The 11,914-nt window shown below is 24.3% G+C and overlaps 4 protein-coding genes across 4 annotated transcripts; 1 reads left to right on the forward strand and 3 right to left on the reverse strand. All coding sequences in view use genetic code 6, as the record gives it.

Annotated features, from left to right (window-relative positions):
• Positions 1-868: 868 nt before the first annotated feature.
• Positions 869-5,380, reverse strand: TTHERM_01076980 (Serine/Threonine kinase; the record flags this gene model as incomplete). The annotated part of the gene is made up of 3 exons (XM_001030534.3): positions 869-2,024; positions 2,140-2,666; positions 4,655-5,380. The coding sequence occupies 3 exons, from the start codon at positions 5,378-5,380 to the stop codon at positions 869-871; spliced, it is 2,409 nt and encodes an 802-aa protein (XP_001030534.2).
• A 215-nt stretch (positions 5,381-5,595) lies between these two features.
• Positions 5,596-5,949, reverse strand: TTHERM_001076981 (hypothetical protein; the record flags this gene model as incomplete). Its single annotated transcript, XM_012797842.1, has 1 exon — positions 5,596-5,949. The coding sequence occupies one exon, from the start codon at positions 5,947-5,949 to the stop codon at positions 5,596-5,598; it is 354 nt and encodes a 117-aa protein (XP_012653296.1).
• A 1,544-nt stretch (positions 5,950-7,493) lies between these two features.
• Positions 7,494-9,338, reverse strand: TTHERM_01077000 (metal cation transporter, ZIP family protein; the record flags this gene model as incomplete). The annotated part of the gene is made up of 4 exons (XM_001030536.1): positions 7,494-7,693; positions 7,746-7,907; positions 7,998-8,918; positions 8,990-9,338. The coding sequence occupies 4 exons, from the start codon at positions 9,336-9,338 to the stop codon at positions 7,494-7,496; spliced, it is 1,632 nt and encodes a 543-aa protein (XP_001030536.1).
• Positions 9,339-10,393: 1,055 nt separating this feature from the next.
• On the forward strand, positions 10,394-11,798 carry TTHERM_01077010 (hypothetical protein; the record flags this gene model as incomplete). Its single annotated transcript, XM_001030537.1, has 2 exons — positions 10,394-11,080; positions 11,133-11,798. The coding sequence occupies 2 exons, from the start codon at positions 10,394-10,396 to the stop codon at positions 11,796-11,798; spliced, it is 1,353 nt and encodes a 450-aa protein (XP_001030537.1).
• Positions 11,799-11,914: the final 116 nt, after the last annotated feature.

Consider the following 11,914-nt stretch of genomic DNA (forward strand, 5'->3'; position numbering starts at 1 on the left):
TTAAATCAATAAATTATCAAAATATTTATTACAAGTAAAAGGATTTTTAATTAAAATTAAAATCTATTTAATAAACAAACTTAAATTTTAATCCTTGATTAATCAATTAATTTAGATATAATTTTTTAAATAATAAAATATAAAATGGAGGTTTAAATTAAATTTTTTAACAAACATAATTAAATTGTCTTTTAGAATAATTAAAAATTTTTATTAAAAAATATATCAAATTTTAAAATGAAAACCTTCATAAAATATTTGTGATTAATTGTATAATTTTTTTGTTTAAATATTACAGCTAACTTTTCATAAAAACGTAAAAAAATTATCTATTTACATTTAATAATAAGCTAAAGATTAAATGAAAATTAGATTTTTGATAAAATAGTTTGAAAGATATTAGTATGTTGAATATTCATCATCAAAAAATAAGAAGACTTCTTATTTGAATATTTGATTTAATAATTATCGTTATAATAAATATGATTTTTGATGTGCAAAATTGAATAGGATATAAAATTAAACAACAATATATTTATTTTATCTAAAAGTAATAAATTTGTATAAATTGTATTATAAAGAGAAACATATAATTTAATGATTGATATGCTTAATACTAGTGTTTAAGTTACAGAAAATAGGGTGGAAAACATAGTATTTGAATTTATATAGAAATTAATATGATATATAATAAAATAATGGTAATTTTGTGTATAGAAAGTTAATTTTATTTATGAATTTATTATTTATATTAATAATAAGATCATCAAAATCATTTGCTAGTTATGTCTTAGTTAATTTGTTTAGTCATTCATTCATTAATTTTTGATTGTTTATTCTTTTATTTACTTAATAGAATCAAATCTCATCACTTTTTTTAGTTTTTATCAGCAAGTTATGCTGGCTGTTGCTATGCGTTGGGATAAGCTGTTACAGAGGGATTTTTTTATTGTGAGGGAGTTTTACTTCCATTATTAAAACCAGTCATATTATAGATTAATTAATCTTTTTCTGTAAGACTCTTTTGTGATGTCATTCCTTTCAATTTTTATTCGTTAAGTTTAGGGAATTACTCATTCTCCATAGTAGCGGTCATTCCGTATTTGTTGTAATTTGGTTCATTTTGAGGCATATCATCAGGTGGTGCTACGCTGTTTGCAGCATTATTTCCTTGTTCATCATTAGTGTTTTATCTTTGGTTATTTTTTAACAAGTGAGTAAGGATTTCTTTGGTGTATCTTAAACGCTTAGTCATGTCTTAGTTTGTAGAGTTCATGGCATCAGCTAAAGGATAGTGGAAACGTTCTCCTTTTTTGTTCATGAATGAAACTATCTTATCAGTACTGTTTAAGAGAATTTCAGTCTTATCAGAGAATTATACTTGAACTATTTTATTTGATAGACGGAACATAATTGCATGTCTAGTTTACATCCACTTTTTGAGGTAAGGAAGAGGCTGATTAGGTTGCATTTAGAATTTTGAATCATTGTATAAGGTGGCTTAAGTAGAGCCGTTTTCAGCACAAACTTTTTTATTCACTTCTGTCATCAAGTAATGACGGAAGTGTTGTAAAAGGGTAACTTTCTTTTAGAGGTCTGTAGGATATTCAGTGAGTGAATGCTTTTCAGTGATTTCATCTTAATCTTTCTTATAAATATATTCGAAGTATTCAGCTTTAGGATCCAAAATAATTTTAGTGGTGTCATTAAATACCACACCAGCAGATTGATTAGAAAGCAAATAACCTAAACCATACTTAGAACTATAATCAACGTATTATACAACCCATAGGTTATTCTTGCTACCATCAATTTAGTTATTTTCTTCACCATTAAGCTGCTATTAGTTTTAAGGATTTTAGAACCCATCAGTTTTATTCATACTCATTAAATTTTAAACGCTTTGGTATTTGTTTCCTTGCTATTATTTATTATTTGGATCTTGAGTGCCTGTTTGTTGCTTATTATACAATCCTTATTGTGTTCCTGTTTAGACTTTAGAGGTTGTTGGTCTCTAATCAGTTCTTTATTTATTTATTTAAAATAGGTAAATTAGATTAGCTCAAGGAATAAGTTAAATATTTTTTGTGATTGAATATGGTAAATCGAATGGAAGAGGAAAAGAAATAATAAAATTACTGGTTGAAATCATTTTGATTGAAGTTGCTGTTGAGATTTTTGCTGTTCTATTGAAGGTTCGCAGTGCTCATGAATTGGTTAGAAGGATTACTAGTGGCTTAATTTTTTTATCCATCTAATACTTTGTTACCATTTTCATTTTAAAAGAGTGCTTTATTCATGTTAGTAGTTGTTTGACTCTTTGTCATTTCTTTTCTACTAGAGCCAAATACTTCTGTTCCTATTTGCATGGATTACTAGTTAGCTTTAATGTTACTGGCTGAAGGAGCATATTGCTTAATGTAGCTGGTATTAGGAGCTGTTGTTAAAGTAGAAACAGGAAGTAATCTAGGAATAGTACCGCCGTTATTAATGAAGGGATGAGCAAGGATTTCGTCTAAAGTTGGTCTTTTAGCAGGATCTTGTTGCAAAATGAGCTAAATTAGAGCTTTGGCAGAGTCAGGAATAGGAGCATGATCTGGGAAGGAGTATTAATTAGATTTAATTTTTCTATAAGTTGTTTTAACATCGTGAGTTTCGAATGGTGGCTATTTTTAAAATATAAAATATCAGTAAAATTAATGAAAAATTTAGCTTATATTTTTCAATTAATTATATCTTATGATTAACTACCCCAAAAACCACAAAATAAATCAAATTTTGAAATAGATGATATTATATGAACTTCTTGTTTAATTTCCTGCTAATAATTAAATTATTATTATTTTTATTATGACTAAATTTTGCTATTAAATTATTAATAATCAATTTATCAATGGGGAAACAAAAATAAAAAAGAAATTTTGAGTTTTAAAAAATATTTAAATTTGCAAAGAATTTTTATTCAGCAACTATTAGAATAACAACCAATTAATCAATCTGTAAAAGAGATAAATAAAAGCTTCTTTATTTTGAATTTTATGATCAAAATAAAATCAAATTCTCCACTCTGAGTATTCAAATTTAATTATGTATTTGGCCTAAAAAATTAAGAAATAGTAGAGGGGAAAGCAGAAAGTGTAGTAAAGAGTGCTCATTTACTCTTATATGATATGTATTGCATACCATTTTTCAAAAACTTTTTGTATATAATTAATTGTTTATAAAAAAATATTTTGTATTGCGCATTATTTAAAAAGCATAATGATGATGCTTATTTATAAATGCTTGGTAAAACTTTTAATTAAAGAAACTCAAAATCAAAAGAATAAATATTATCGCTTGAGTTCTTTTGTTTTATTTATCTAATATATCAATCTAATGTGAAAATTATTTGTATTTTAAAAGATGAACAATTTTTGATATTCGTCTTCACTAAATTCTTATGAATTTTATTCATCTATGAAAGATTGAATTTATTTTTCTACATAAATATATTCTATGTTTTAAATTCCTATGAGCTATTTATTCCTTTTTTTTGCTCTTTGTATAGAGATATTGCTTTTATTCACCTATGCTAAAACTAATCCTATAAATTTGATTGAATGAAAGTCAACAAATTAAATAGAAGATATTTTATATTAGCTTCTATCTACTTTTTTCATCTAAATATTCATCAGTATTTTGGCTGCTATTTATTTTTGACATAGATTGACATATTTGAAAATATTGTATATGTTTAACGAGGTATCTTTCATTCATAAATTCATTAAAAAATCTAATTCATATTGCTGTTCAAAAATACAGTAAAAATAAAAATTTTGGATCAGGGGATTTAAAATGTAATAAGATATTAGCAAATCAAAAAAAATTTGCTTGAAAAATAGCTATCCAAAGTATTGTTTTATGAATATATTATTAGGCGATTCAATTAGCCTTGATTTGATTTTATTATCTTTTTGAGACCCGCATGAATCAATTAAAAATCAGAGCTAGAAAATAACATGTTAAAAGCGTAAACTAATTTTTTTTCTTAAAAACATGTTGTAACTTCTTAATTTTGCTTTTAACTTTTAAAATTTATTCAAAATTAGTAGATTGGAAGGACTCTTATTCAAGGCTTAAATACTTGACTTAACAAAAACTTTAAAGAGTCTTAATAATTTCATCAGTTCATAATTTTTTATTTTATTTAAATTTAACGCTCTGCACTTTGCTTTTTGGATTTAATTTGTTTGATTCGTCTGTTTTTCTTTCTGACTGTCTGTCACTTTACTTTTTGCTATCAAAGCTTAATGTGATGAGAATAATTCTTTTGTTAAAATATGGCCAAGCTAATCTAGAATATTATTTTCTACTCCTTCTAAAACTCAATTGAATACAATTATTCTATCAGAAAACTATGATTTTTTTCTTTAGATTTACTAAAATTATTTTACTGAATTCAAAAAAGAAGTTCATTTTTTATATAAAGTCGAGTAAAAAATTGATTTATTTTTTAATTTTATTTTCCTTTGTTTATTTTGAAAGACTATATATAATGAAGGCAAAATGTTTGGGATAGTTAAGTAGTGTAAATATGTTAATTTTTAAAAATGGTTGCTTGAAAAAGCACATTTTATTATAAGCTAGCTATTTATAAAAAGAATTTATTTACTTTTCCTATCAATAAAGTATAAAGGATAACACCCAAAGACCATATATCTACTTCATATGAATGACCAACTCTTCCATCTAAAATTTCAGGAGCTATATAATTAGGGGTACCACAAATTGTACGTTTTTTTTCACCATCAAACTCAAGTTTAGTTGCCAAACCGAAATCACCAAGCTTTATTTCCATCTTTTCTCCTACAAAAAGATTACCTAATTTAAGATCTCTATGGATAACACGATTTTAATGGAGGTATTTAAGAGCTTGAACTATTTAAACTGTATAGCAAAGAGTTTCTAATTCTGTAATACGTTTACGACGCTTGATAAGCTCGTTTAGGGTTTAATGAGGGCATAATTCAAGCAGAATATAAACATTATCATGATCTTCAAAGACATGCTCGAACTTTACAATGTTATTATGATGCAAACTCTTGTGAATTTTAATTTCTGATATCAATTTTTGACGAGCACGGTTCTTAACTAAAGTGCTTTTTGGGATAATCTTTGCTGCCATTACTTTCTTGTTTTCTAAATTGGTAACCTAAAAACATTTTGCAAAACCACCCTTTCCTAGAAGACTTCCTCTTTGATATCTCTTTATGATTTGCTCTCCATTGACTATCTGCACTCTCTCTTCAATTATAAGAGGTTCGGTATCGCTAGCAGCCCTCTAAGCTCCTTGTGGCTACTATTACTATTATTATTACTATTTATCTTAATTACTCATGTTTTTTCTTCTTTTTTCTTACTTTTGATTATCTTATAATTATTTTGTTTTCTATTTAATTATTAAACTCCTTTAATATTAATTAATTATTAATAAATTTACTAATTCCTTTATTTCTTCTCTAGCTTGTTTGATTGTTTTCTTAAAATTTTGTTTGGACTATTGCTTGATGCTTGATTGCTTAAAAATTGCCAATCCTCTTTTGATTAATTATTTCATTTTTTATTTATATTTACAAACACTTTTGCTTATTCTTTCAGTCTTATTAAAAACTACACTTAATTATTAATTAATTTATTTAATTGCTTCAAACTTGATTAATCCTTATTAATATTATTTATTTCTTCTATGTTTTTCATCATAATATCATCTTTTTCTTCTTTTAAATGCAAAACTATTAACAAACAAACAAGCAAGCAAAAGCCATTAGAAAGAAGCTCATCACCTTAAGAAAATAACTACTTACTAGAGCTTTATTTAATTTTTGGTTTATTCTTTAGCCTAATTGTTTAATTCTTTCTTAATATCATCTAATCATTCAAGAAAATAGATTTCAAAAATACTAACATCTACTTTATTCACAACAAGCATCCTTCATTTCATTTCATTAAATATCATTAAAAGAGAAATTTTTATATAATCTAAACCAACATATTATTAAATTTATTTCCTATTTTTCATAAATTCAAAATACCTTGAAGATAAAATATTTTAATTTAATTATTATTATCAATTAATTTTATCTGTATTTTTTTTAAATCTAAATTTTTGTATTTTTCTATAAAAATTATAGTTCAGTGAGTATCTTATCATGTATTTTTAATTTTTTTCATAATACAATTAGCATATATTATTATACTAAATAAAAAAACAAATAAATTGAACAAGTTAGAATTTTAGCTTATCTACTTTAAAGCTATGCTCGTAGATATATAATTTAAAATGTTTACTGGCAATCTTTTAATTAGTCTTAATATCTCGTCATAAGTATATAATTTTTAATCTAAACATAAAAAGCTAATAATAAAAATAAGTCTTACCTTTTTTAATTTTTTGTGAATTATTTTTTTATCTTGACTTTTAGCAATAAAATAATAAATAATTTACATTACTTTAAAATTATAATTATTAAATACGGTTTTAATAAATGGCATATTTTTAGTGTTTCAAAATAATTCAATCCAAACTTTTAGTAAATAGCACAATATTAATTTATAAAAAGATAACAAAATATATCATTTTAAGTTAAGATTTACTCATATTATATTAATTTTTAATTTACAATTTATTTTTAATATTTATAAAATCAGATTAATCAAATTTTAAAATTGTTTTGGTGGATGAGGATATAATGCAATTTATTATTATTAAATACCTGAATTATTAATGGTAAATAAATATGTTTTTAACACATATTTAAAAAAATATTTTTAAAGTACTAAACTCGAATGAATTCTCTAAATAGAATTTTAATACTAAATTCCATTCTAAAATAAATTATAAGCATTTTTATAAATTTATCTTCTGGTTGCATCAACAGCCATCAATCTGGTTTTATCTCCAATAATAAAAAATTAATTTTATTTAAATTGTCGAAAATTAGTGATGAACAGCTGTTAAGAAGGATACTGTAAATTGAAAAAATAATCTTAGTTTTACAAATTGTAAAAATAACTTTAAACTAAATCTAAGTAACTCAATTCAAAGCAAACTGAATATATATCTCAAAATACCATTTGCTTAATAAATAATTTCATAGATTGGTAAAAAATGTTAAAATTCCTTTAAGAATAAATATAAAATATGAATATTTTTAAAAATATAATAATAAAATAAAGTTAGTAAAGATGAATGATAAAGTACTATTAATTATATATTTATATATAATTGTAAGCAGAAAATTTAGAATATTTGAAATTAGATTTGAATTCACAAATAAATGAACTTAGACGTTCAAAAAATAAATACATTTAAGATTATTTACGAGTATTTAAAATAAATCATATAATCAATATCCATTTACTTTTACTTGAAAAATGTTAGTTCTATAATTAGCTTAAAGATTATTAGATATTCATTTTTGGTCAATCAAGTAAATAAATAGTAAATGTACTCATTCTAGCATGGCAACGTATACCATTAAAGCAATACCAATAGATATAGAAATGATTATAGATATTAAATTCTTAAAACTGTGATCTTTTCTTAAGTCAGCTTATATTTCAGGAATTACTTAGGAGCAGCACATATATAAAAAGCCTCCTGCAGTTAAACTCAATAATTCTTTTTTGTATATTTCGCCAGTGAAGAGACCTTTTTTAAAGAAAAAGTTTTAACAACAAAATATTATAAATAAACTATTTACCAATAAATCCACCAATTAAAGCTCCAAGGCTAGTTAAGAATTAAGTTTAAAGTATCTTTGTTAAACTGTAATTTTTCTTGATAAGATGAGCAAAATCGCCAATTTCATGAGGTAATTCATGAATCATAATCACAAATGTGCTAGTAATACCCATCTAAAAACCTTTTATTAACAATTAATTTTACTTTTAGTTAATATGAAGAAAAAATTTTTTTTAAAGTATGCTTATTTCTAAACTTTATATTTCATTACTAACTGTATAAGCAGCTCCGATAGCAAGTCCATCAGTAAAATTGTGTAAGAAATCTCCAATCAAAAATGGAACAGCTGAATGCTCATCTCCATCTCCATGGCTATGATGGTGATGATGAGAATGATCATGTCCATCAGAATCTTCATCACAATCTTCATTTTTGCTCTTTTCACCTAATTTTTTGTTCTTCTTTATTTCTTCTACCTATTCAACTTTTTTATCCTTATTAGATGAAGTGTTGTGAATTTTCATAAAAATATAATCTAAAATTATGAAAATTATGATTCCTCCTACTATCATCAATGGAACTTTCATTTCTTCTACTGAATGAGAGTGTCCGTGACCATGATCATGCTCATGGTCATGACTATGGTCATGTTAATTATTGAGAATTTACTGGCCTCCTTCTTTGAGTACTTATGATTAGATATGTACTTCTTAATGAGGAGTTTCGTGATCATGATCATGATGGTGATGATTAGGATCATTACATTTATGACCTCCTTATGAATGACCATGGTTGTGATCGTGGTCATGAGCATGTTCATGATCGTGTCCATGGTCATGTTCGTGTTCATGGTCATGAGGGTGTTAATTTTCTGCTTAGGTGTTTGAGCTTTTTTCTTCATGATTATGATCGTGATCATGATTATTTTACTAATTTTATTGCTATTGGTTTTGAGTTAAGTCCTTTTCTTAATGAAGAGAATGGTCATGGGCATGTAAATGAGCGTGTGCAGCATCTTAAGGAATCTTAGCATTAGCTTATCCACTTCCAAATAGATTAGCGAATGGGCATCCAGAGGGTTTTTAATTTACTCCTTCTAAATGATGATCATGATGATGTACATGATTATCAATAAGATGACTATGAGAGTGTTCAACATGGTGATGATCATGACTGTGGCTATGAGATTAAGCTATATTATTATTAATTAAAATAATTAAAATTTTTAATTCATAATACATTTTTTAAAATGTAGTTATTTACAAAATAAATATGGCAAAATATGAAGCATAACATCTCCTAAAAGTGTTCCACAAGCGAATGCTAATAGTAAAGTCAAAAAAGATGAAGAGAAGTTATTCTTATCTCCTTTTTTTTTAAGGACTCTTCCCAGAAAGGATAGTGATAAGAAAACAGGGATACTTGGGAATGATACTATAAAAATGCTGAGAGCAACTTATCCATATTTGCTTGTAACATTTTTTTGCATATAATTCTTGAGTTGCTTAAAGTAAGGATGTTCGCTTTCAGAATGTTAAGTTGAATGCGAAGATCCATGAGCTAAAACAACTACAACTATAATACCTAAGGCTATAATCAGTTTTTTATTCATTCCTTATTTTTAATTTTAATAAAATTTTAATCTTTATCAATAAATGACGATTAATCATGTTAAAGATTTTAATTTAAATATCTACTGCTAGTTAATCAAATGATCAGATACATTCATTAATTTATTTATGAATGAATTTCTAATATCTTATTATATTTTTGACATGTGTACCAATTTTATTTTTCTCTTATTATCAACATCTTTCTAGTAAATTTCTTTAAAAAACTCTAAGCCTTTAATTCATTTATAAGTGTTCCTTATTTTCATTTTTATTTAACAATTATTTGCACTTTCATTAATCAAAAATTGTAAGATCTGATTATTATTTTTTTCATTAGTCAAATTAATCCATAATAATTACAAATTTTCCATAATTTATCTTATATGATTAATATTTGATTAATTTAATCAAACTTTGTTGGAAAATATATAAAAATAAATATTCAAATTACTTTTTGATATTTAAAAATAAATATTTTTCTTAATAAAATATGCACACTTTTTTTTGAATTTTAAAGTTTTCAAATAAACTCCCTACAAATAATTTAGATCATTTTTTTAAGAAACAAATTTCAATTAAGTGTTTTCCAAAAAAATTATTCGAAAAGATAATTTTATATTGCGAAATAACATAATTTTATGAATTTATATGATTAAAAGATTATCAAATGCTTTTTCTATCTCAAAACTGGAGTTTCATAATTTTCAAATATACTTTGTACTTTAAATATATATTTTGATTAGTGATTATGATTGTGATTGTGATGCTAAAAAAACAGGTACTGTTGATAAATATGTCCATTTAAAACTAAATAGATAAAATGTAAAAATTATATATTCATTTAGTTAACCTTTTTTAGAAAAAAGTTAAGAAACAAGATTTTATAAAAATCAATCATTTGTTTATAATTTAAAAAAGTTAATAGGATTTAAAATTTTTTGCTTTTATACTCAAATAATTAAAAAATTAAAAATTAATTAATTATTTTAGAAAGGAAAAGTTTATCAAAGACATTTTTGATTGATTATATAGGAGATAAAAAATTTTAATAAAAATGCATTAAGGTAAATCGGATAATCTATAAGGTAGACCCAAATAACCTGGAGTATAATTGCCTCCTATTGATAGAAAAGGAAACAAATCAAATGTTAGATAGAATGCTTAAATGTAAAACTAACAAAAAGAAGCAAAGCAAAATGAAGACAAGTATGAATAAATGAGAAACAGATCAAAAAATAATGCAGATCGCTTATAAAAGCTTAAAGATATCAAAAGTCAATACACCATAAAAAAAGGAAAAAAAGGAGAAAAATTACAAAGAATAAAGTCCGAAAATGATCAAGGAGCTTACTAGGGAAATGATGGTGGTTAAAACTATGGATTTGAAGTTTATGATGTTGAAAGAGTTAATGGCAGCAATGGTGATGAAAATATTGCAAATATAATTAACAATTATAACAAAGGCAATGTAAAAGATGAACCCGTGGAGAGTGAAATCGAAGCACTTGAACGTGAACTAGCTTAGTTAAAAAATGATATCAAAAGTTAAGAGCTCTCAATTGCTGAACTAGATGATATATAAAAGAAGACTGAATAATTAGGGTAATAACAATAATAATAAAAATAATAGCAGCTTTAACCATAATAACCTGACTTAAAAAATATGGTATTTGGTTAAAGAGTTAAAGGTAAAGATATGAACGATTATTGGAATTCAAATGAGCAAAAAACAACATTTAAAGTAATATTTTAATTATAAATTTATCCATTTAATTAATATAAAACTAAATAAGGTTCAATAAAATCCTGGTGGATAGAGCTAGATAAATATTGGAGGTGACTACAACTTTTTCAAAGACAAAGAAAATGCAGATTATAAGTCAAATAAAAATGGTAAAAATTATTATTCTCCAAACAACAACAAAATAGGATAAAGAGTTTAGTAAGAAGAAGTCATTTACAACTCTAATAACTAATTAAGAACAAATAGTGATAACAACAGTTAAATATCAAGTCAAAAGAAGCATCACCCTAACGAATAGTCATATAATATAATTAACCATTCCAATTTCGATGATAACAATAGTAAATATAATGGAAACAACTAGCAATAGTCTAGCTATTAGAACTAACATAAACAGTCAATTAACATATTCGAAGGTTATCCAGCCCAAAATGGAAATAATAAACAAAAAAATTCTAATCCATTTATCAATAGTTTATATTATTAATAAGAGAAGGAATAATAATAATAATAAAATTATTAGTAGGCAGCATCTAATGTTAGAGGATAGTAGCTTTAGCAGCAACCATAATAATAAGCATATAATTAATATAATTAATAATCGAGTGATATAACTGCTGATGGTAAAAAAAATGTTAGAGTTTCTCAACCACCAGGTAGAATTATATTTTATTATTTCATTTACTTTTTTTATCAATCATTTTTATATTTTTGATAAAACAAATAAACAAATACAAAGCATTATTTTATAGGTTAACAAATCTTTTTTTAAAAAACAAAATACATACATTGCAATCTTTATCATTAATAAAATTAAATTTTATTTTTTAA

This window comes from Tetrahymena thermophila (assembly GCF_000189635.1).
Source record: "Tetrahymena thermophila SB210 genomic scaffold scf_8254631, whole genome shotgun sequence".
Lineage (NCBI taxonomy): Eukaryota > Ciliophora > Oligohymenophorea > Hymenostomatida > Tetrahymenidae > Tetrahymena > Tetrahymena thermophila.